General features: G+C 35.6%; 1 protein-coding gene and 1 long non-coding RNA gene across 6 annotated transcripts in view; one reads left to right on the top strand and one right to left on the bottom strand.

The window, feature by feature from the left end:
- LOC143240859 (uncharacterized) overlaps nucleotides 1-8,778 on the bottom strand; it is a 31,451-nt gene extending 22,673 nt beyond the window's left edge. Inside the window, exon 1 of the long non-coding RNA XR_013022000.1 lies at nucleotides 8,258-8,778. This is a non-coding gene — a long non-coding RNA (uncharacterized LOC143240859). The remainder of the gene's footprint in view (nucleotides 1-8,257) is intronic.
- On the top strand, nucleotides 1,265-24,388 carry LOC143240858 (uncharacterized). Of its 5 annotated transcripts, none has more exons than XM_076484046.1 (5): nucleotides 1,266-1,531; nucleotides 5,010-5,238; nucleotides 5,844-5,940; nucleotides 10,104-10,310; nucleotides 24,249-24,388. In XM_076484046.1, the coding sequence occupies exons 2-4, from the start codon at nucleotides 5,029-5,031 to the stop codon at nucleotides 10,277-10,279; spliced, it is 483 nt and encodes a 160-aa protein (XP_076340161.1). In that variant the 5' UTR covers nucleotides 1,266-1,531; nucleotides 5,010-5,028; the 3' UTR covers nucleotides 10,280-10,310; nucleotides 24,249-24,388. The 5 variants fall into 5 exon arrangements, with proteins under 5 accessions (XP_076340163.1, XP_076340162.1, XP_076340161.1 ...); XM_076484044.1 differs by lacking the exon at nucleotides 24,249-24,388 and adding an exon at nucleotides 16,640-16,777; XM_076484048.1 differs by lacking the exon at nucleotides 24,249-24,388 and having other exon boundaries at nucleotides 1,265-1,536; nucleotides 10,104-11,049.
- Nucleotides 24,389-26,620: the final 2,232 nt, after the last annotated feature.

The following is a 26,620-nucleotide window of genomic DNA, read 5'->3' as shown; positions in this document are numbered from 1 at the left end:
TTCTTCAAATAACACAAACTAAGAAACATTCCAGAGTAACGTTGTCTTGTTGTTTAATGCGTTTTATTAATAAAACACCTAACAAGTACAACTACCAACCCTTGAATATGATAAAGATATATAAAATCATGATGGATTTAGGAAGGGCGTCTTTAGCGAAGGGCTCCACTCTTTCTCTTTAGTGGCTCAGCGGTATGTCTGTGGATTTACAACGCTAAAAACCAGGTTTCAATACCCATGGTGGGCAGAGCACAGATAGCCCGTTGTGTAGCTTTGTGCTTAATTCCAAACAACAACAACAAATCTTTGAGTCTTGCGATGGATCAAGGTTTATATACTGGTCAGTGTGGTTTAAAAAGAAACTGAACAAGATCAAGGTTTGTATACTGGTCAGTGTGGTTTAAAAAAAAACTGAACAAGATCAAGGTTTGTGTACTGGTCAGTGTGGTTTACAAAAACAGTGAATAAGATCAAGATTTGTATACTGGTCAATGTGGTTTAAAAATCACAGTGAATAAGATCAAGGTTTGTATACTGGTCAATGTGGTTTGAAAAACACAGTGAATAAGGTCAAGGTTTGTATACTGGTCAGTGTGGTTTAAAAACAGTGAATAAGATCAAGGTTTGTATACTGGTCAATGTGGTTTAAAAAAAACTGAACAAGATCAAGGTTTGTATACTGGTCAGTGTGGTTTACAAAAACAGTGAATAAGATCAAAGTTTGTATACTGGTCAGTGTGGTTTAAAAAAAAAACTGAATAAGATCAAGGTTTTTATACTGGTCAGTGTGGTTTTAAAACCAGTGAATAAAATCAAGGTTTGTATACTGGTCAAAGTGGTTTTAAAAAAACAGTGAATAAGAACAAGGTTTGTATACTGACCAGTGTGGTTTAAAAAAAAACAGTGAAAAAGATCAAGGTTTGTATACTGGTCAGTGTGGTTTGAAAAACAATGAATAATTATAATGTGTGTTGTGTGTGTGTTTTTCTTATAGCAAAGTCACATCGGGCTATCTGCTGAGCCCACCGAGAGGAATCGAACCCTTGATTTTAGCGTTGTAGGTCCGTAGACTAGAGGGGGAAATCATAATGCAATGATGACTCAGTAATAAAGTGAAGGAGGCTGAGAAGACTGTTGGAGAAAATGAGAAATTCTAAATACGATGTTATGTGATTGGTAGTTAGTGTCGTGACGTCACTCAACGATTATGACGTCACTTCGAGGTAACGGCAGGGAGATTGGACCACAAAACCTGAACGTTCCAACAATTGCAACCACACGAGCTTAGATTCGAGAAAGAGTTGTGACTACTGTGGAACGAGAGTATTTTAAACTAGAAAGAATTGAAACTGCTGAAAAGCAGGTGTTACTTAATCGTGATCCTTGTTAACATAATCTTTCCAAAGTTACTTACAACTTTCGTAGCGGACTCTTGGTGCTTCTCGTCTTCGAAAGTCAACAGAAACCAATAAGTCGTCGTGATAAAACTGACCGCTTCGAAAGCATTGACCCTCTCGTTAATCAAGATCGGGTAAGGTAGAAAACAAGTCGTTCTAACCAACAATATTATTCGACAAGTGAATAAATCGAATAAATTTACTTTCAAGTTTTTTGTTACCTGATTGGTCAAAAGTTCTGTCACTCTTACTCCTAGAATCATTCAGTAGGAAGAAAAAAAGATTTTTTTTCAGAAATGTGAGCGAAATTTTGAACCAAAATGTGGAGGGGAAAAGAGAATAATGGGGAACAAAAATGTTTGACTTATTTTAATTTCGGTGTTTAGATTAGAAATATATAACTGACGGATTTATTGCTCTCTCTTATCCCCACCGTTTAACTGAAGAAGGTCGACTGTGTTTATTTGTTTGTTTTTTTAAATTTAGTTTATCGGTTCTTGTGTTTGGGTCCACCAATTGTTGGAGAATCAAAAAGATGTGTCCAAACAACTGAAAGTCTTTAACCACTGTGTCCACCACCTGATTCATCAAAATGCTGTTACTTTATAAACTTCTGTTTCTTTCACTTTAATAAATTTAGTCACGAAACAAGACCCCTGATATCACTTTTATTCCACGTATTTCATCTTCTGAGTTTATTAGCATCGAGAGAATTTGTGGTATTTCGTCCAAACCCACAGTGTTGTTCCGCTATAGCTCTCAACAAAATATGATGTTTAATGATTTATAAATTACGAAGTAATTGTTTGTTTTACGTCTTCAAATGTCAGTTCGTAATCAATTAATGTTGTTTCGTCATGTAAATTGTACATAATTTAACATAATTTTTTTTGAGAAAAAAAGTCTGTGTGCATGTGTGTATCTAAGTGCACGTACGTTTTTTTTTTTTGTTTTTTTAACTCCAGTTTTTCCGTCGAAGCGATAACATTTATCTCTCTTTCTGTCCCTGACGTTATTACGTTCGAATGTCGAGATAATTGGCATCTGCGCCTGCGTACAGAACACTGAATTTTGGTGGTGCGACAGAACTTCATTGGGAGATTATCTAAACAATTTAATGAGTCGGTTTGTTTGTTGAATTCCGCACAAAGCTACACGAAGGCTATTTGAGCTAGCCGTCCCTAATTTAGAAGTGACAGACCAGAGGGAAGGTAACTAGTCAGCACCGCCAACTTTTAGGCTACTCTTCTCATACCGAATAACGGAATTTGATTGCCATATTTGTAACGCCCCCTCAAATCCACACTTGTTATGCTAAATACTGGTCCCTCATCAACATCATCAAAAGGGAGTAAATAAGCAACTGGTTGCTTTAGTTCTGTGCCAGAATCGTGATGGTCAGTTGAACTTGGAATCCCACCTTATTCCATTCACTTTGTCACAACAATGCACTTTAAGAAACTCGCAACTGATGATATGTTTTTAATATTTAGAGGGGGTCCGACCAAATAACACATATTGAGGGAGGGAGTATAATATCCTAAAACTACTCAAGGGGGAATAAGTTGGATTTTCAGGGTTTAAAGGTCAGATCTGATTTCCTGAAACAGGTTACGCCTCTTTGTTTATTTCAAACAAAAACTGTCATAACCGTTTGTTTGTTTTTCTGTAAACTTTCAAATTATACCGCTCTCGGAAAGGCTGCAAAAATCTCGTTGGATTTATATTATGTGAAGTTTACTATTGGAAAATTTAGTGCTAAACATTTGAAACCTATAAAATGTTTAACTTAGGTTTTTTATGGTTCATAGTTAAATGAGTAGTAACTCTGATTTCACGACATCTTAACTGAGAATATATCGTATCCTGAAAAAAATTCTACATTCTGACTTTACAACATGCATGGAAATAATGGGTCTTTTTCCGTTTCGTGCCTCCAACGGATCGTTTTGAAAATATCACCAGTAATGCAGGAAATTAAGATAAATTAATAACAGAATATTATATTTATTTAGTGAATTCTGCGACTAGAGAGACGACAGCTATTCATCAATCATCACCCACCGCCAACTCTTCGGCGACTCTTTTACCAACGAATAGTGGGATTGGCCGTCACATTACAACGTCCCACGGCTGAAAGGGCGAGCATGTTTGGTGTGACGAGGATTCGAACTCGCGACCCTCAGATTACGAGTCGTTGCGCCCTAATCACCAGGGCAAGCCGGGCTACTCCTGCTGAGGAGTTTAGTCTTTTAAATTATACGATGAGGTGGGGGGAAGAGGTATGGAGGCTACTTTTAGGTCTTCAGTTAGTACATATTAAATGTTGTGCACGTGACACAAGCCCACGTACTTTTATAAGAGATCGTTGGACTATATTTCTTCTAGATTTCTATACCGTTCCTGAATCAGTCAGTAATGTACGTCTGTTTGTGCATGAGGGTTAGTTCTGGAAAACGTTCTCGTTATCCTCAAGAAACAGAGATCGAATTAAGTGTTTAGTCTGACTTCCGAACTTTTGAAAGGCAACCAGTCAGCGGCACCCGCCGCCACAAGGGTTTGTTTGGACCTCTCTGCCGAACAATGGTATTGACTAATGTCCCTTTCACTTATCTATAGCTGAATGCCGTAACGTAAACCTTGAACCTTCTGATATGGTCATCAGTTGGCTGCTCCTGGTCTAGAGATATGCTGTGATGAAAATTATCCACTGCTTATTACATATTCACTTTTATACTTCTCGCATAATCAAAAACAAATTATTGATAAAAAAAATGTGCTTGTTTTATTATACTCAGACATAGCTTTACACATTCTAAATCTTTCATCTCTTCCTTTACAGGGTCATCCCACTAGCCCAATGTAGTGTAAAACGACATACCAAACGCTGAGACTCTGGCCCGAAAGTCATAAAGTGATTAGCGTATCAGATCGCGGCGTTCATATGTCTCGAGTTCGAGACGTGATACGATTAAGACGTATTTCACATTTTCACTTGTAGAGGGTTTTAAAAGAAATAACTAATCCCCCTGTTCATTAGAGTGTTGCCGACTGGTTGCTTTCCCTCTGTTCCACGTGAACTCTTAAGGGTCTTTGACCTGATCGTTATTTCCATTGTTTCCACAATGGGTCGGGGTCCAGGTGAACAAAGAATCTTTAAGATACAATACTTTTTTGCTCTCGCACTTCCAGCTTGTTTTTAAAATAACTGTCCCAGTTTCTGCAAGTAGAAACAGCAGTATAGACAATTACATCCATTAAGTCAGCGGGGTTTATGAATTTTCTATTTACCTCCTTGGACACTTTCTGGTTTAAGTACCTCGAAAACCTCATGTTCGTTACCCGTTGTTGCAACAAAATGATTCCACACACTATGGACGAGGATAGTCTATAGCAGGTATGGTGGAATCCCACTATTCGGTCAGAAAGGTGTGGTCCAAGACCTGGCTGCTGGTACTACTTACCAGGTAGCTACATTCCCTCTAGTCCATTAGTTTATAACTGGTTACATGCAGACAGCTGATGTAGCTTCCTACTTGTACTGAACAATCTCTATTGTTCATGAATATTTTTATCTGTCTCCTCATTTATTTTATGTCTTGTCGTATCCAGGTTGCTCTCTTCAAGAGAAATGAGAGATAAAGGTCTTTTTTGCGAAGAACCCGGAGAGTTGGCGGTTTTTGGATCGGTTGCTAGTACGAACGTAAACTACAGGACATTTCTAAAAAGACGACGACTTCTTCAGAAACGAAGAACCAGAAGAAAGCAACAGAGAGTCCAAGAATACCGTCGTCTCAGGTCCATGGTTCCTTCACTTTCCAAAAAAACCCAAGTATCCAAGGTAAAAACAAATTAAGATCCTCTGCTAAGAAAAGTCGTTGTTTAGAAGTATATTTACCCAATTAGAACTTGTGTTTTTTCCCACGTGACTAACCCATGTGTGTGTGTGTGTGTGTAAATTCTGAAATAAACCTCTCCTGGAAACAATAACTAAATAAAAACAATAACTTGTAAATAAGAAAAAAAAATGAACACTGAACATTTCATGACTCTTATTTTGCGTTTTTAAAACTACCAGATTTCTATTTATTGCTTTATTTATTCCATGTACGTGATCTAAAATGGTATGATTGGCAGACAATCATTTTATTTTGGAAAAAGCGGTCAAACAGCGACATCTGAATAATATTTATTAAAAAGTAAATAAAATAAAATAAAGCTATAACTTGTATGTTAATTCACGTGTACAAAACGACCATATTAATTAAACATGTACCTAACCACGTGGTTCTTCTGAAAAGCATCCTGTGTTTTGTATCTCTGTGGACGACTGTGAATTTCTTTGAGTTGTTGTTTTTTTATATAAACTTGCCTTGTATATATATATTTTTTTCTCCTCGGTTCGACGTTTGCGTAAAAATAATTCTCACTTTGTGTTCTCTACAGCTGACAGTTATAGAAGAAGTCATCAGTTACATAGATCAGTTACACAACGCTCTGTTAGAGAGATTAAAAACTCGTGGGCTGCCAGAGTGTATGAAAGGTGATGCATTTTAATACGTTTTTGTTTCTTAAATACGTGCGTGTATTTAATTCAGAAATATTGTAACTGTAAAATGATGGTCAATAACAATAATAAAAAGGTAGTGATTTATTATTAAGATTACGTCCGCAACTGACTATGGCCAGTATATTAATAATTCGATTCAGGCTAGAACAAGTGGCTTCCAGTTGTGGTTTGATGGAAAATTAGGAGACATAGGGATGTATCATTCACTATAAAAAGCTGTCAGAAGCTACAACCACTGCTATCCTTTTCCATCGATGTAGCTTTCGTGTGTTTCAAACAAATATTACAATTTTAACGAGTTTAATTCGTGTTTGTATAAATTACTTTACTTTGTGCGCTCTCTACCTCTAGATAATTAATATTAATTAATTAATAGCAATAATGTGTTTTAACAAAGAACTGCTATTGTATTTTCTATTTAATTCCTACCCTCTAATGGGTCAACGATAAGTTTTCGGAATTTCAACGCTAAAATTAAGGACCCAATTTCTCGTGAACCTTATCTACTCGAATTCTCAATACTGAGTCAAATAAGGACCATCTCTAACAGGACCGCGTTATGATTACGTCTCATTTTCTACTTTCCCTTAGAAGCCTACAAATTATCAACTTTTTAAGGCAGTATTATAGATATTCACGCCATAATAGATTAGGTACATGTTAAACTTTTGGGAATATAACAATTTGTAATTTATATTAACATGTTAGGTTAATTCCTTTAGAATATCAGATGTTACATTCATACGACATCCACATGTACACACAAATCTCCAGTTCATTCAGTTCAAAAAATAAAAATCTTGTTATAACTCGGTCCTGTTACGCATATTCCCGTAAGGAAAATTTCGCGGTACTTTTTTCATCCAAGCTTCTCATTTAATTCGCTGTCTGGTATTTACCACTAACAGCAGTAGTTATAATAACAGGTCACGTGATCTGCACATCCCACTGTCCGGTTCACGTCATTTTGTTTCTGAATGGGGTAGTGCCGATACATATTTTTTTTAAGCGCTTGAATCCTTGTATTTTCAATACAGGCACGTTAACCACTTAGCTACACCCGACCCCTTTCGATCAAGATATTTAAAGTAGTTTGCCATTAAGACGTTGTCATCTTGATAAAAAGTACAGACAAACTGGGCCGCTAACTGCTTACCTTTCTGGCAGGTGGCGGACGGTACGATTTCAGAACATAGTAAGGAACCGAGTAGAAAGTTATCTTAAAAGCGAAATGAAAGTCAGTTGCTTAACAACCAAAGATGTAAAAGTTTTTTTAACAATAAATTAAATGCAAAGAGAATAAATAAAGTGAAACGCAAGATAAGTACAATAGCACAAGGTATGCTGGGAAAAAAGGTGCAACGCAGAGATTAGTCAATGGCATATGTGACGTCACCAGACAACCTCTACCAGTCATAATAGAGATGTAAACAATTTTAAGTTCTACAAATATATATGGCCCAGCAGGGTCAGGTGGTTAAGGCATTCGACTCGTAATCCGAGGGTTGCGAGTTTGAATCCCAGTCATACCAAACATGCTCGTCCTTTCAGCCGTGGGGGCGCTATAATGTGACGATCAATCCCATCATTCGTTGGTAAAAGAGTAGCCTAAGAGTTGTCGGTGGGTGGTGATGACTAGCTGTCTTCCCTTTTATTTTGCAATGCCAATGCGCGAAATTAGAAAAAAAAAAAAAAAACAGAAAGAAAAAACCCGAACACTGACAAGGCTTAGAATTCATCGTGGTTACCATAGAGTATGCATTTTATACCTTATTAGTACTACTTGTACATGCAATATACCTTGTCACAAGTTATTGTTGTTTTGAATTAAGCACAAAGCTACACAAAGGGCTATCTGTGCTCTGCCCACCACGGGTATCGAAACAGTTTTTAGCGTTGTAAGTCCGCAGACATACCGCTGAGCCACTGGGGGGCTTGTCACAAGTTGAACGCACAAATCTTGATAAAATATGTATTATGTGAATGTTTGATGCTTCCCATAACCTAAATACTATGATTAGGCCCATACAAATAACGTAAAGTGAAATGAGCCAGTAGGGGATAATAAAGTTGTATTAAAAATGTTGTTTGTCAAGACATGTAGGTGGTCTTAAAAGCCAGGGCTTACTTCGTGGAGATAATATGTGATAATGTGTACTAAAAAAGGACTGTATTTCAAGACACGTAGAGTTTAAATATAATACAATACGATATAGTATACCTACATTGTAAACATACCACTGATGCAACATATACAATAGGTCTAGTCACTAAAACAACTGAAACTTACCCTCGACATTACCCACGTAGTTGGACGTTTGTACACTTTCCACAGTCTGATATTGTGCACCCAGCCAGCCACAAAATACTTGTGAAGAAGATCAAGGCTTTTGTATGCCTTCTGCTTGACGATGCAAAGAGAGTTGTTAAAACTAAATAATTTACGGTATCTGTATTCTCAAACTATGGGACTTCAACGTTGTTTTGTAAGCCTAACTCGGCTTCTCTGTTTGCAATATCGACTAATTTACTGGCATCTAGCGCGATTGTCATTACTGACGGCATAAAATAAGGATCTGTCATGTTACATTTGACTTTTCGTCATATCTTGACTTGCATATATTATCTAATTTGTTAGTAAATTCGTGAAAAATGAACGGATAACTAGGTTAAGTTATTACGTAGTGGAGACCACCTTTTCACGAATAATGTTTATAACCAACATGGCCGTAAACTGTGGTCGTGTTTACTTTGGTCACGTGATTGCATGTGATTTTTTTTTCTGTTTTTTAATTAAAGGGGAAATACAACCTCAATGATATTGTATCATTCTAAAAGTGCTACTTACACAGCTCTTATGCAGTAGTACACTGTGATTATTGAGTGTTAAATAAAACATAATTTGTAGAGACAAAATTGCCGTTTTCTCCTTGTCCCGATAGGGGTTACCATTTTTTCAAATTTAATGTTGGCAGGTCCAATTATTTACCGGAACAACCCAGACCTCAAAGCAAGGCTAACAGCATGACCATTGTTACATGCGTCTTTCTCCATGACCTATTTTTCACAATTTTTAGAAATGGTGGTGCTGATGGGGGGGAATAAGGTTTCTTGATAACGAGTAACGTTTATCTAACCGCGCGAAACGAGAAAATGTGCGCAACAGGCGCACCCATTACGGCGAGAGTCCAGATTTTTTTTAGAGTAATTTTCCCAATTTTGATGTATTTTTACTGGTGTGGCGGGTGATCCAACCTCCTGCGCTAATGTAAAACTAGAATTAGTTAATATGAGTGTTTATATTGTAGTAGTCGTTGTTTACTTTCTTTCGGTAATTATGGAAATAACGGAAATGCATTTGACGCATAGGATATGTTAACAAATAAAGTGTTACCTTATGTAACACTTAAAATTTGATTATTATACTTTTAATCCGATCATAAATCGGTCCAAAGTGTTACTTTAGTACCCTGGGTTCGAATCCGGGACAGTCACAGATTTTGTTTTCAGTACTTTATTCATATACCTTTTGACAACACTAAGTGCGGAGCGTGTTTCTGCAGCAGTGGTCTGGAAACGCAAATCACGAATCCTTATTTTCACAGTCCGGGGATGTTAGCCATTCGGCCACCAGTCGTCCCAGTCCAAGATTTATAAATTACTGCACACACCAGCCCAGCATGGCCAGGTGGTTAAGGTGCTCTACTCGTTATCTGAAAATCGCGGGTTCGAATCCCCGTAACACCAAACATGCTCACCCTTTCAGCCTTGGGTGCTTTATAATGTGACGGTCAATTCCTATATTCGTTGGTAAAATATTAGTTGGCGGTGGGTGGTGATGAGTAGCTGCCTTCCTTCTAGTCTTACACTGCTAAATTAGGGACGTGTAGCTTTGCCTGAAATTCAAATAACAAACAAACAATACTGCACATATCGAACGCAGCTACTTGTGGTTCCTTTGTTCGACCAATGTTGAATCAACTTATAAACACATCTTTACGCTACCGTCATGCATCTGTTAAAATGACGCATTTCTGTCTTTCTTTCTTATTTTGACTAAAGTGAATTGTCAGAGTTTTTAACATATAATAAACTTTTTTGTTTGTTCATTTTTTTATGTGATTTGTTGTTAATAGGCATGAACATCAACATGGACAGTTTAAATCTTGGTGAGGTCAAGGGTCTTGTGTGTCAGATGATGTCCATAGCTTCTCTCTCACCGCTAACATCACAAGGATCAGCATCCCTCACAGAAAGCATTCGGGAGAGAAACAGAGTAGTTCCATCTTATTTGATGAGGAAACGGAAGTGACGTCAAAACCATCTAGTCAGCCACAAAAGTGGTTAGTTTTTTATAAGAATATTTTTGACTTTGAAGAAATTTTTTTATTTGCCACATTCATGTTAATTTAGCAGTTCTTTTTTTAAAAAAATCTGAAATATAAATAACATTTGTGGATTGAAAAAAAACAACGTATTGTGATGGTTGGTATGGATTTCCAACAACACCTTTATCATTTTACTTTCTATCATGAATCGAGTGTTAAATCTTTTGTAAGAAGTAGAAAGAGTGGACGTTTTTCTAAGGACTTTACTCGGACCAAATGCCGGAACGTGTGACCGTTTTTGATAATTAGATTGGATGATGGAAAGTTTGGACGTTTTTCCATGGACTTTACTTGGACCGAGTGCCAGAATAACTGAATTGAGTGGTATAACATGATACTCTTTTCTAGACTATACCACAAACTAAACTTAGTTTCCTTCATTTATATGTATTAATTTTTTTATTATTTTCATAAACATTAAAAGTCTTGGTCACTCACATCGATAACGGGTGTACAGACGACTGACCAACAAGTATGACTTCGTGAGTGTGATGTTATGGCCTTTGTTCTTGAATTAAGACCTACAGCAATTTCATTCTCGTTTGCTACGACGTAACTTTGTGACTACTGATGTTGTTGCCATGGCGATTATACCTGTTGAAACCAGAATGCTCACATTCTCGACAACTCTGACTTTTGTAACAAATGTACAAACGAAAGCAGGAAATAAATAATTATGCAAAAGAGAACAAAAGAAACTGGTGAGAGAGGTCATGTAAAAGTTTTGTAAAAGAAACTTGTCGCAATGTTGGTGTTATATATATAAAAATAAAAGACAAAGAAAGAACTCTAAATAGAGAGCATTCTGGAAAGCAATCTAGGTGCGAGAGTATTTTGAAAAAAACAAAAAAACCTATGGTACAAGTGCACTTTTAAGAATTCTTTCTCCATTAAATAAAAGTGGAGAGTGTCTAAAACACAATTCTAATGAGGGTACGTTATAATTTGGAACAAAAGGAAGCCACAGAATACGTTGTATTTATTATTATTATTATTCAACTTATAATGGGGCTTCAGAATGGTAGTATAATTAGGGTTTGAGCTAGAGCAGGGATTTGATTTCATTATTTTGTTGTTTCCACGAAGTATTAATAAGTAATGATAAAGGAGAATAGGTCCAAGCACGTGAGTGCGTCCATTTGTGAAATTCTTTTGCAGGACAAATTCCATTTTTCTTGAAAACCACTCATTCATTGTATGTTAATCTCACTCGTCTAATCTCGTCTTTGCGCCTCCTATCTTATTCGCCAGTTCGCACGTGCATCAGTATTCTTCAACGAGGTTATCAGGTTTTAAAATTTTGTAAGACCTCATACTGAAAACACTAAGTGGGCCGGGCGTGGCCCAGATATAGCGTAGTGGACTGTGATTTCAAGTCACCATCCGGTTTGAGTAGCCACTGGTTTGTCTGTAGGTGATGCTTCCTTGCTATATGTCTATCAGACAGGCTAGTTTTGGACGATAAATTAAAATATTTACATAGCAACCCGAATCCCGCTCTTTACCGAGACTTATTAAAATCACCATTAATTAATATAAACAGTTTCAGAATTTGCGTGCAATGCCACTCAAGGGCTATTTGCATATAGCCGTCTTTAATTTTACACTGATGGACCAGACATAAGACAGCTAGGCGAGGAAATCCATTGCCAACTCTTGAGCTTTCCTTGTTTAACCAAATCTTGGAATTCTTTAATGTTACAGTGCACCCGTGGTAACAAAAACGGGAGTACGTTAATGTGACAGTGGGACACGAATCTTGGTCTTCACAGTGCGGATAAGTTAACCGCTGGCTCACGCCCAGTCCAAATATAAAACAAGCACCACAAATATCCATCAGGTACCAAACATGTTTTCCAAAATTCTGAAGGAAAACACAGTAAAGTAGGCGTGAATGAAAATTTGTATTTCCCTATGAATATTGAAAAAAACCCACAAAATCAGACAATTTTGGTCTTAATAGAAAGATTTCTTCACAGTGTATCACTATAAAGTATGAGATGGTTTTATCCTTTCATATCCCAGGTTTTTAAACTGTAAATTTATTTAGAGTATAACTTGTGGTCGGCTTGAATGGTCAGTGAACGAGAGCTACACATGTACAATGCTATGACATAAGCGTGTCATAATTAGTGTGGTTAATTTCTCAGACCTGCTTTGCCAGGAGATAATTAAACGACGTTGTTATCGTTAACTTGAGTTCAACGTCGAAATATATAATCCAATATGTCTCACCAATACGAGAACGACGTTACAACAATATTGAATCGAACCGGCCTGAACAATTTACATATCACATACACTCCAAGCCCACGTAAACAACTTTACCCTTAGCAAAAGGTCTATATTTGTATAATTCATACATGCTAACAATCAAAAGCTCCCTCTTCGGAAGTTTATCACACTTTTTGATAGGGGGGGATCAAAACCCGGATACATACCCTTAGGCACCTGGTGCACGAAAGTAAAATAAGCAAAGCAAAGAGGAAAGCGTGATATTCGTTACATTAAAGATAATTTATACAACAACTCTACCGACTATGAATAAGAGAGGCAGTTTCACGAAGCAAATCTCGAGGAGATTACGTGACGAAATCTCGTGCCATCATCGGAAACCCAACGGCGAATTTCTTTCCTTGATATATTGGTTAACAAAATCAATAAATTCAGTTTTAAACTGCTTACAATACAACATCACATCACAAGTTATTAGCGTGTGATAAGATAAACTGAACTTGTTCTATTTCTTACAAGCATTGTGTGATTAAGGGGGGGAATTGGGGTTCTTCCTTTTTTTTTCCTTCTATTCTACAAAATGCGAATACTTTTAAAAGTTCATTATACAAATTTAATTAAAACCGTGGTTCTTTGCAATACATAATATTTAACCCTTAAACTACCAATGTATGTGTTTTAATAGAAATCACTTTATGGGCGAGTATGTTCGGTAATGGAATTCGAACCTGCGACTCGCATATTGTGAATCGAACACCCTAACCACACTAGGCCTTATGATGATAAGTTATAATACTCATGAATGGTTCTTGAAGCAAGGACATTTGATTATATAATAACAAAAACATTAGATCTTTAACAAAAGTTGGGCAAATAGACTGTCCGTTATAAGCAGAATCGGTTTGTTTGTTTACTTGTTTTTGAATTTTGCGCAAAGCTACACGAGGGCTATCTGCGCTAGCTGTCCCTTATTTAGTAGTGTAAGACTAGAGGGAAGGCAGCTATTCATCACCACCCACTGCAAACTCTTGGACTACTCTTTTACCAACGAATAGTGTGATTGACCGTAACTTTATAACACTCCCACGGCTGAAAGATCAAGCATGTTCGGTGCCACAGGGATTCAAACCCGAGACCGTCAGATTACGACTCAAGTGCTTTGACCACCTGGCCATGCCGGGCCTGCAGAAACGGTTATAGGTGTTATAGATAACATAGGTTTCAAATAAAAAGTGCAAAATGAATCAGTTGTGTATATCTTATTGTGTCATTGAGAAGTCTTAATATATGATCGAAAAACTATAATTAAAAAATCGCCAAAAAAGTGTGGAGAGACTGCTGCAAATAGTAAGTGGGGGACCAAAGATGTATCTATGTCTGTGTTTACTTTGTCTTTTACATCGAACAATAGTTAACGAAGCCTTTTTGGTGCAAGTTCCACAGTAGTATCCTGAAAGTATTATGTATTAGAGGGAGCCTGATCCCCAGAAATATTGTTGTTCCCCTAAGTTAATTTTAATTTATAAATCTACTTTAGATTTTGCCCCATTTTATGTCTCATTGACTCCCCCCATCTTCAGTTAATAAGAATTAGTGCTGAAGATATCCGAAGAACACGTAGTATCCAAAATGTTGCAACTATCTTTTGAGACATAAATTGTTGTTTTGAATTAAGCACAAAGCTACACAATGAGCTATCTGTGCTCTACCCACCACGGGTATCGAAACCCGTATTTTAGCGTTGTAAGTCCGCAGACATACCGCTGAGCCACTGAAGGGCAGAGACATAAATACATTCAATGCTGGATGTTATTTCACTATTTACTGTTTTATTTAAAACCAAATGCAGCCTCATACGCTATTATAAAATTACGTCTTTAGTAGAATGTACAGTGTGTATGTTTTTCTCGCAATTTCTATTCACAATTAGTATAACTTACTGAATGTAAAATGTAAATAAAATGCAAAATAAAATAAAGCAAAAATGGACAACGTAAGGTGTAAGATCACACGTTTTTCCAATGATTCAGCTGATATAAAGTCGTGGTGGAATGAAATGTATCAAAACCACATTTTAACATTGTTAACGTTATGCAGATAATGTGGATGCTATTAGAATTTCACCGCATTTGCGCATTTTGTCGCAAAATATTCATTTTCTCAGATGATAAATAAGTTTTAAGATCGGGGTATTAGCATTTTCAAGATGGGTATTTCTCTATTTAATGAGACTGGAAAATAAAAAAAAAAAATAGTTCGGAACCCAGGACCACGGAGAAAAAGATTTAAAATAAGTCGCACCTCAGCCGTGGAAAACGAAGTGCAGAATTTTATATTACAGTTAGGAATCTTCGAATACAGGTCGCTGGCAAAATCCGTCCGTTTGTTGCAGGCGACAGTATGCAACATAACCAAACAGGATCGGCATGAGGAAGAAAGCACTAGAGGGTGTTGGTTGACCAAGATAAGGCTCTCAGTCATACCTCCTACTCAAGTAGCTGATGAATAGAACATGTATTTCTGTTATTCCACAGGAAAAAGTATTGATGAAGTTGCAGGGCACAGCAGCTATGGATTTCTGCGTGATTGGACTGTTGAAACGAGTGCTTGGAAACCGTCGTTCTCATATGTTAGGTGGATTATGGATTTTAATCAGTGAGGAATGGTGTATTTTAACGTAAAAGCCTCGTGTCGGAGTCTTTTCTTATGGAAATTACGCTAAAAAGCTGGCTGTTGACAAGATATACAGTTGTTAAAATTTGTCTTCCCGGACGTAGCGACATGGATTGTAACGACGTGGTGAGGTTCCAAAATCATTTTGATTATAATGTGATCAACTTCTGTGTATTAATCTTAAATTAAAATGTATCAAAACATTAGATGAAGCGCAGTCCACTGATTATATTAGTATTGCAGGGCGACACAATTATCATAAAATGAAAAATTTGTATTTCTTTTTTAAAAAAGAAACAAACCACCACAAGGATCTGTGTCTTTTCTCATAGCAAAGCCACATTAGGCTATCTGCTGAGTCCACCGAGGGCACAAAGATTTGAACATGCACATTCATTTTGCAGATAACTTGAGAGAGTTATCCAATTTTGCTATAAGCTGAAAAACCAAAATTTGTATAGCAATTAAAATTCAAAACAATTCGCTCCATAATATTCTGGTTTTAAAATTTTCGAAAGTTATCATTAATAGTTTTAGTTTAGATAATGGGACAACCGAGAGAGACCAGTAAGTCCCACGTTGTCCGAGAAGATTATGTTATATACAGCACAAAAAACATAACAAACTGTGTGTGTCTTTCTGTTTGTTTGTTTGTTATCTAACTACTCCTAGACCGCTGGGCCAACCTCAAACAAACTTTGTTGGATAATAGTTTGAGACGAGGGGCATTTTACTAAGGGTTGACAACCCCTCCACCCTCAGTATTGCTGTTACTGCGTATTTCTTATCTTTGAGGTAATTTAATGTTAACTACATTCATAGATGGCACTACGTCCTTACACAAATATTATTACATTTTGTATAACATTATATACCAGGGATGTCCAACCCACGACTCGCAAGCCACATGTGGCTCTTTGACATTTAATATGCGGCTCGCGGAAATATGTTGGCTAAGCTCCTTTTTGCATCACAATTAATATAAAAGGTAAATAAAATAAATTAAGCTTTATAATTATTTACCGGGTAAAAACTGGGAATCCACTGAATTAAAACGTGAGTTTAATGTTCATGATGAGTAAATATATTTAAGAATTCAAATCCTCATTTTAATACTAGATTTGAGTCAGGTATTAAAGAAATTTCGGATGAGCAAGGATTACAGGCGAATTGTGCTGGAAAATCAGTAATCGTACAAGCCAGTGCTGACAATGTTAGTTTTAGTGGGCGTGGCTTGCGATCGCGTGAATGTAACGTGTGTGGCTGTGTTGCGGGCAGTGATATTAGCGGAGTGTTAGTGTGATACTGGGTGCTCTAGAGTTTGGTTGCGTTGCGCGTGTTGAAGCTTATTGTTTCTTTTAGCTTTAATTTTTTAGAAGTGTTTGTGAAAATTTTGTGAAGGAAGATGGCGTCATCAAATTTTAAAAAGCGAAAGTATGAAGATGAAAACAAAACTTTTAAGCCAGAGTGGGAGGAAAATTTTGCATTCACCGTTAAAGGATGTAAACCTTTGTGTCTTATCTGCAATGCATTACTCAGTCGTTACAAACCAAGTAACTTGAAATGCCACTATGAAACAAATCTCAGAAACGTTTCGTCTGATTATTCACCTAAATCAGAATTACAGAAAAGCAAGCTAACTGTGTTAAAATCATCACTAAATAGCCAGCAGACATTGTTGATAACGTTCAGTAAGGAAGTTGATACAACGACTGAAGCTAGTTTTGTTATATCATGGAATATTGCTCGTGCTAAACGCCAATATTCAGATGGTGAATTTGTTAACAAGAATATAGCTAAAGGTGCTGCAGCGTCATATCCAAATTGCACAAAACTTCAGCGACTAGTAACACAAACACCAGCTTCACGCCATACTACAGAGAGACGTTTCTCCCAGATCATTGCTGATGTTGCAGGCGGAATGATTTAAAGAATTCCCTTTCATTCAGCTTAGCCATTGACAAATCTACAGACATATAAGACAACCCACAACTGGCGGTATTTGTTCGTTATGTTTCCTCTGATGTAACTGTGAAAGAAGAGATGTTGGACTTACTAGCATACAAAGAAACAACTCGTGGTGTTGATATTAAAATGCGCTTGACAGAGCCGTAAGAAATGCTGATATTCCACTGGATAAACTCGTCAGTGTTGTAACAGATGAAGCACATGCAATGGTGTGGAAAAATACAAGATTAATTGTACTTATGAACCAGCAATGACTTAAATAGGTTTGTGGATCTATAGGAGCCTATTATTACTTTTCTTCAAGAAAATAAAATATTTTATCCTCAAATGGAAAATAATGAATCGATGCAAGATCTAATGTTCCTTACTGATATAATGAATCATCTACAAACTCTCAACTTGGCATTCCAGGGGAAGGATATGACTGTTGTTGATCTTATTCAGACAATTTTTAGCTTTCAGACTTTTTCAAAGAAACTTACTGTCCAGAAACTTCAGTTACTTTTCCAATCTCAAAAAGAGAGTAAATACATTCCCTGATATTGAAATAAAGACCACAAACTGGGAGAATACAATACTGCTTGATAATTTCCTAGAAAGGTTTGAAGACTTGTTGAAGCCCTGCTTCGCCTTTCTTGTAAATCCATTCATGGTTGATGTGATCAGTGATGGTTGTCCAATTATCTAGCCTCTGGTTGCAGAATCATCTGCTGTGGAAATAGAACTAATAGAACTACAGGAGAACTTTGGTCTAAAAATGATCCATAAATCCCATTCTAAAATTGAGTTCTGAAAGCAAGTTCCAGAAATAAAATATCCTGAACTAAAGAAAAACAGTGTGAGACTCATCTTAATTTTCAGCACAACATACTGCTGTGAATCACTGTACTCTGTAATAAAGTTTGTGAAGTTGAAGCATCGTGTAATCCTTACAAATCAACACCTGACGGAGCTGACTCGTACAGCCTTGACAACATATCAGCCAAAATTTTAACGACTCGCAACCAAGATGGAAACTCACAAGGCCTCAACTAGCAGTAAACAGCCTGATAATTGTATCAATGTTTGTTTGTGTCAGAAGAATATTATGATAAGACTAAAATTTTGTAAGGTGGTATCTGATTAAAATATTCCTAATTTTATTGTTTTACATATTTTCCTCCATGTTTTGACCAGATATTTACTAAGACAAATAAATATAATGAAAAATATATTTTTTTATTCCTTTTATTTTTATTTTTGGCAGCTTAATTTAATGTTAATGAAATGCAAATTTGAATAATTTTCTTAGATGTTTCCGTAGTTTATTACCATATTAAATACACTCAATATAGTTAAAACAATAATCAGCCAAGATTTTGAAAACATTTGGTATATATATATATATATATGTGTACTTTGTGATTATTGAAACTGATACAAATTAACAGTTAACTACATACATGGAAAATATTATTACGTACATGTATTTATTAATATTTATATAAAATTTATATAGCAAAATGTACATGTAATAATAAACACGTGTGTGTAATATTTGTTCACATCTTGTGGGTCTCAAACATCTGAAGTTTATTGTATGTGGCTCTCATGTTCTTGCTATATACATAATTAGTGTCAGGGAGGGTCCACAAACATTTCATGTATCTTGAGGATTGCACTAGCACTTTCTATGGAAATAAATGGCCGGTTCTATTTGAATAAAGCATAAACTCATCTGAAATATGCATAATGGCTTAAAAAAACAGGTGTAAATCGAATAATTTTGTCCCTTCAATCTGACTAAAATCAATTCGCAAGGACTTAAACGCACGTAAGGAAAAAACAACAAAACATACGTCACTTGTTCTATGTAAGAGGTGGCCAATGAAAACAGTAGAATTGTAGATTTTTGTGCACATGATCTTGTGTCGACTTCCGGTAAAGTTGTTTACAAAATGGATACTGACGGATATATTCAGTATATGGAAAGGAAATATTGGTTTAGTTTGAAAGCTAAGTAAGCCAAAACTTAAAGTTATGTCAAACATCAAATATAATTTCGTGGTCGTACGAACAGGTTCTGGAGAGACGAAAGTTTACGTTCATTTGTCAGTGGTTTTTCCCACAATGCATTGAGGCAATTTATTCCGGACTTTTAGTGTTCTCGCATTGGATATATACAGGTGTTAATGTACTGGTCGAATAAAATGATCGAATTATTCGGGTTAAGGACAGAAAACCATGCACGTAAACCCTTATTCATGCCTAATGTGTTCTTAAATAGTTCTTAAATATAAGTGCGTTTAATCAGATTTACTGTAATTTTCCTTTTAGTTATAAAATACTGAAGTCTTAAGCACTCGACTCAGGCTCATGCGTTTCTTCACGTCTAGTGCACAAGACTGGCAACAAACAGTTACAATTTCTCGTGTTGTGTTAGGGACCGTCCCTCTACCTAGTCTTACATTCGTATGATACCGCTTAGTTTTTAGTTTTTATTGTACGTTTCCTTATGTGTCTCGCGTGTTTTAATTTGTCTCCTGAAATAAATTGCTTTGAAGAGTCGGTCTTCAAATATCGTTTCGCAACTGCGTTCACAACAAGATTGAAAAGTGTTGTACAACAAGAGAAACGAACAGTTTGTTTGTGGACAAGTTAGGGGATATCAATTAATAGCTTACCAATTTGTTTTGTTATCAGTTATGTATCTGGCAGCTGAGGTAACGTTGAAAAGAACCACTAAAATGAATGTTTAGATTTGTCCACCATATTTCATAGTTTTTAAAATCAACCATGATTTTTTAACTCTTATGAATTAATCTCTTGCTAACAAATTAAATGTAAGTGGTGTAAATGAAGGCTATACATTTATTTATTAAGACTTTTGTCTTTTTAATGATATCGTCTTGATCATTTACGTGACTCCCGGGGTGAGACCACTGGTGGATAATTTCATCAAAATTGTTGCGTATTTTATAGAGTTAAATTTTAACCACATATGTGTGTAAAAATACTCTTTACAAAATTTTAAGCCTGAAAATTTATCATAAGTGTTTAGAATTTATTTGCATCATTAAGAAATCGGCTGCCACAGACGTTTTTAGGAACACAAGACCATAGTGTCATCGCAATAAGTTAAAGGGCTTATAACGCAAAGAAGCAGGTATCGATACCCATGGTGAGTAGAAGTCTGAGCGATTAACAAAAGTTTTAAGTTCACCCTGAGTTCATCTGATCCGAGGGTTTTTCGATTCTTGATTTTCTCTACACTTAACCTGACTCGGGCCCGAAGCTAAAATGAAATATTGTTCAGAAAATGGGTTGACCGTGGGAAGGTCGGGATGGCCTTTCCTTATGTTCCAACTTGCCAAAATAGAGAGGAAAACGCTAATGATATAAATATTAATGTTTGTACTTATAAACATTATGGCTGCTATTTAATTTAACACGATCACTTCAACACTTAGTTTAATTAAGAGGCCTAAGACAGTACTTGTAAAACCGTGCAGCCCTCTAGTAGTGGTAATCGTTTGTATAATCTTGCACTTAACGAGAAATAGAAAACGATATTTAAACTGGAAATCCTTTTGCCATTCACAACAAACAGCTTGTAATATTAAAATACATAGTTCTAATCACAGTTTTACACCAATAATTTAAACAATTAATTAATGAAAATATCTGAGATTTTCATTCATTAAAGTGGCAATTCCGAAAAAAAAAATCAATGAACCACAACAAATAAACCACAAAACTATCAGAACCATTATACCTTCTATTGAAGATGTCAGAGACAACTCTGTTAGAATAAAAGTAAAACCAGAAATAAGCATTGGAAGAAATTATTCCAAACAAAAGGACATCTAATTCAATATTAATAATACAAAAACCAAGAATAAAAATACAGAATGTTGTTGGAAGAAATAATCTGTTACAAAAAGAACATCTAATTCAACATGAATAATACAAAAACCAGGAATAAAAATACAGAATATTGTTGAAAGAAATAATCCGATATAAAAAGAACATCTAATTCAACGTTAATAATACAAAAACCAGGAATAAAAATACAGAATGTTGTTGGAATAAATAATCTGTTACAAAAAGAACATCTAATTCAACATGAATAAAAATACAGAATATTGTTGAAAGAAATAATCCGATATAAAAAGAACATCTAATTCAACGTTAATAATACAAAAACTAGGAATAAAAATACAGAATGTTGTTGGAATAAATAATCTGTTACAAAAAAGACATCTAATTCAATATAATAATACAAAAACATGAATAATACAGAATGTTGTTGGAATAAATAATCTGTTACAAAAGAACATCTAATTCAACATGAATAAAAATACAGAATATTGTTGAAAGAAATAATCCGATATAAAAAGAACATCTAATTCAACGTTAATAATACAAAAACCAGGAATAAAAATACAGAATATTGTTGAAATAAATAATCTGTTACAAAAAGAACATCTAATTCAATATGAATAATACAAAAACCAGGAATAAAAATACAGAATGTTGTTGGAAGAAATAATCCAATACAAAAAAACATCTAATTCAACATGAATAATACAAAAACCAGGAATAAAAATACAGAATGTTGTTGGAAGAAATAATCCAATACAAAAAGAACATCTAATTCAACATGAATAATACAAAAACCAGGAATAAAAATACAGAATATTGTTGGAAGAAATAATCCAATACAAAAAGAACATCTAATTCAACATTAATAATACAAAAACCAGGAATAAAAATACAGAATATTGTTGGAAGAAATTTTCCGAACGAAAAGGACATCTAAGCAACAATAAACCAGATCAGATACGAAACACGTGACGTGAAAGACCGCATTTATGTGAAACTGGAAGAGACACGAACAAATGGATTAAAGATGGAGTTAACCTTCCTGTTTAGTCGCACACTAATTTTATCATTTATAAAAAAAAATTAGAAAATGTAACACTGATACTATAAATCCACAAGAATAAATTAGTAACATTAATTTTGTGTAATATTCTTTTTTTGCAGTAAGTACAAAATTACACAATGGGCTATCTGCACTCTACCCACCATGGGCATAGAAAAACAGGTTTCTATTGTTGTAAGTCTGCAGACAAACCTTTGTACCACTTGTTGTGATTCTCATATATATATATATATCTTTTAGTGGATTAGTAGTAAGTCTCATGGCTTACAACACTAAAATTCAGATTTCGGTACCTGCGGTGAGAATAGTCCATTGTGTAGCTTTGTGTTTAATAGCAAACACTCAAACTACACGAGTATAGGCAACTCCTGCTTGCAAGCACCATATATTGTTTCTGACAAAAACCAAACACGATATTCGAAAGTAGCATTAAAACTATAGTACCATAAAGAGACGATGTTTAAGGTATTCAAAATATTAAAACAAAAACAAAAAAATTCTTTAAATAAATGTCACGGAACTGCTGTTTCTACTCTTTATAATTCACGTAATTCCAGCTGCATTGTTTTTTTATATATTTTGTGTTATATATTTAGTAAATAATTATTATACGAACTCTTAGAGTGCGTGCGTTTTATTTCATTTTGATTTTAAGCTAGTGAGATATGATTATAATCAGTTATACTTAGCATAAAACAATAGTTTACTGTATTTTTATACGGTCCCTTAGGGTTTTTCCCGAGACTAAGAGTGGGTAATAATATTTCAACCATACACCATCCTTCATCAAGTTTTTGAAATGAAATTAAAAACAAGCATAATACAATAGTCTTATGACAGATATAACCTTTTCCACTTACGTAAGATACATAAGTTGAACAAATACACTGAAGACAATAACATTTAAACTTTGAATTTGTAATTTCTGTTAACTCATATTTTGTCGGAATGTGACCGTTGTTATGGGCTGAAACATCATAATTTTAATTGCTTAAAAAAAAATAGAGGGGCACGCAGTAGAACGTGTACCTCTGCCAAACAGCATTCATGGTTTTCTGCTCTCAAAAAATAAGAAATTTTTCCGTCTATCCGTTGTTATCATCGAACACGTATCGTGTTTTGGCAGAACAATGAGATATAATATTCTACATAAGTCCACCAAATTGTATCAAAATCCAATTACTTTTGACTGAGTTACAGACAAAAAAAAAAGTAGTGTGAAAATCAGTCTCTATATTAACAGATAAGGATTTTTTTAAAATTTCCATGACCTTGCTGTTGCTCTGACCTTCCAAAAACAGTCACTTTAAAATTGGGTTATAGTCTAAATGTATATTAACTTTCGTCTAAGCCCATTCAGCTGTTTTTGAGAAATTTTGCTGAGAAACATATACACAGAAGAGGGGAAAACACAACCTCTGTTCGGCCCCACATGGCCAGGTGGTTAAGGCACTCGACTCGTAATCCAAGGGTCGCGGGTTCGAATCCTCGTCACACCAAGCATGCTCGCCATTTCAGCCATGGGGGCGTTATAATGGAACGGTCAATCCCACTATTCGTTTGTAAAAGAGTAGCCCAAGAGTTTGCGGTGGGTGATGATAACTAGCTGCCTTTCCTTTAGTCTTACACTGATAAATTAGGGACGGCTAGCCTTCGAGTAGCTTTGCGCGAAATTTCAAAATGAACAAACAAACAAATTCAGTGAATAATATTAAAAATAAACTAAGAATTTATAATACTTAGAAACAAAAGTAGCCTGTAATTAATGAAAAATTAAAATTTGCAACTTTAATATTAGGCAAGTTGTGGTTTTGATAAGTACAATGTTTCCACCCACAGAGTTACATTCAAAACAAAAGTTGAATTACAGAGGAACATTATTGACTCGTAATGGTGAAAAGAAGTTTGTAGGTGGCGTTAAATTAGCTTTCTTAATGAAATGAAGTAGATAAACTATTAATATAATTAAATGGTGTTTTGGATACTTACTTAGCGTCGGCTATGATGGCTTCATTAGCATTGCGTCTTCTTCTTCTGATGTCTGGTTCTCCTCTAATGATACTATCATTTTCATTTTATTTTTTTTGCAGTGAAAAGAGCGTACAGCTTCGTGATTGCTTCAGTTGAAGAAACAAGACTTGAGATCAAGGCATAACAAAATACAGTTCGTGCATAAATAAAATCGAGTAACTTTTGTTTTGTGTTTTCAAAAATATCTCTGTTTATGGTCACTTTCCTTTTTCATTTCTAAGACGCAGCACCTAATTTAAAAAAAATCAAAAACAAACATGTTGTTATTTCGTATCGCGCATTAATAAAAATGCACAAAGTGTAGGTAATTACGTTTTACAGACACAGGTTGATTTCGTTTGTCTTGAATTTTGTGCAAAGCTACACAAGGGCTATTTGCGTTAGCCGTCCCTATTTTAGCAGTGTATAACAAGAGGGAAGGCAACTAGTCATCACCACACACCACCAACTCTTGGGATACTCATTAACCAACGAATAGTGGGATTGACCTTCACATTATAACGGCTGAAAGAATGAGCATGTTTCGTGTGATGAGGATTCGAACCCGTGACCCTCGAATTGCGAGTCGATTACCTTAACTACCTGGCCATGCCATGCCCGCAGTCACAGGTAACATGTAAGTTGTTTTAGTACCATCTGAGAGTACATACACTATATCTTGACAATGATTTACACACCTGCAACGAATATTTCATCGTTGTAAGATTGTATAAAACAGGGGTCACCAAACTATTTTCACAGAGGCCAGATTACTTGGGGAATGAGAAGATCGGGCCACATGATCATTTTGTTCAATACTCATAAGCTAGAACGAAAGCTCTCTGTAAAAGACTTAACACTAAGTTTAGGATGCCACATTAGCCACGTGGAAGTAGCATACAATACACACATATAATAAAAAACGAACAGAAATACAACCAACATTTTTATTTACCAAAAGGTTATCAAAGAAGGTGACATTAGCAAAAACAATTGTCACATCGCACATAGTGAGTACATATTTGAATTTCACTAAGCCGCAAAATATTTTAGTGAGATTTATGAAATTGGCATTTGGCTTTCAAAATATCTTCAATGTTCGGTTTTGAATTGCTGCATCCAATCACTAGAATTGATTCCAAATGTTCATCAGTCAACTTTGATCGATGTACCGACTTCACATATTTTATTTTTGAAAATGCTTGTTCACAGACATACGTTGTTCCGAACACTGATGCCAAACCAGATTCGAACTGCTTCAGCTTTGGAAAATTATTTTCAGGTATATAGCTGTAAAATTCAATAAGTTGCCCCTCTCTGTGTTTTGGTTTCAACAAGTCATTTCCTTGCAAATCGATGACCTCCATCTGAAGTTCCACTGGCACGTCATCAATGACACAATCAAAATTATTATGAAAAAGGAGAATGTCACTTTCGATTCTGTTGAGATCCGAAAATCTCTCTAAAATGCTTATTTAAATCACAGATAATCTTTTTCTGAAACTCCAGGTTAACATCATCTGTGATTCCAGCATGAAAATTATTGAAACCCTGAAAATGAGAGAGGTTTCCTCCTTCCAAATGTGCTTCAAACAATGACAGCTTTCTCCGAAATCCTTTAATGATTCTCTATAGAGATCACAGACAAAGTTATTCTTCCCCTGAAGTTTCAAGTTCAATTCATTCATATGGGATGTGATGTCAACCAAAAATGACAACTTTAAGAACCAGGTTGGATCCGACAGAAGTGGATCGGCTCTATATTTCTCGATAAGAAATATATCTATTTCTCTTCTCAGCTTATAAAAACGAGACAAAACTTTACCACAGCTGAGCCACCTCACCGCAAGTCACAGAAATCCGAATCAATTTCTTCAAGAAACACCTTGAACTGGCGATGATTAAGTGCATGACCCCGAATGAAGTTCACTGCAGAAATGACTTGTTTCAGTACGCAAGAAATATCCAAGTCTTTTCCACAGAGTGCTTGCTGATGTATGATGAAGTGTATGAATAGAGCGCTTGGGAGTTGATCTTCTAACTGTTTCCTGAACAACCCAACCAGACCCTTCTTTACTTCAGCCATGTTTTATCCTCCATCAACTGTTACACCTCTAAGCTGATTCCACTGAAGGGTTATAGTCTTGCAAAGTTTTATGCAGTTCCATGAAAATGTCTTCTCCAGTTGTTCTTCAGTGCATGCTGCAAACTGATGCCAACTCTTCCGTGATCTGAAAGTCCAAATTAACTCCACGAATGAACACGAGAAGTTGTGACGTAGTCAAGAAATCAGTAGACTCATCCAGTGCCATAGGATACCATAGGAAGTGTCTAGCTTTTTGGCGTATCTGTAATGCGATGTTCTTTCCAAGTTCTTCTGCTCTCCGTACAATTGAAGTTGCTGAAAGGCTGATACTTTCAAAGAAATTGTCTTTTCAGGACACCGCTCATT

This window comes from Tachypleus tridentatus, chromosome 13 (genome assembly GCF_004210375.1).
Source record: "Tachypleus tridentatus isolate NWPU-2018 chromosome 13, ASM421037v1, whole genome shotgun sequence".
Lineage (NCBI taxonomy): Eukaryota > Metazoa > Arthropoda > Merostomata > Xiphosura > Limulidae > Tachypleus > Tachypleus tridentatus.
Note: the sequence above shows the minus strand (reverse complement) of the source record. Positions and strands in the feature narration are given on the sequence as shown.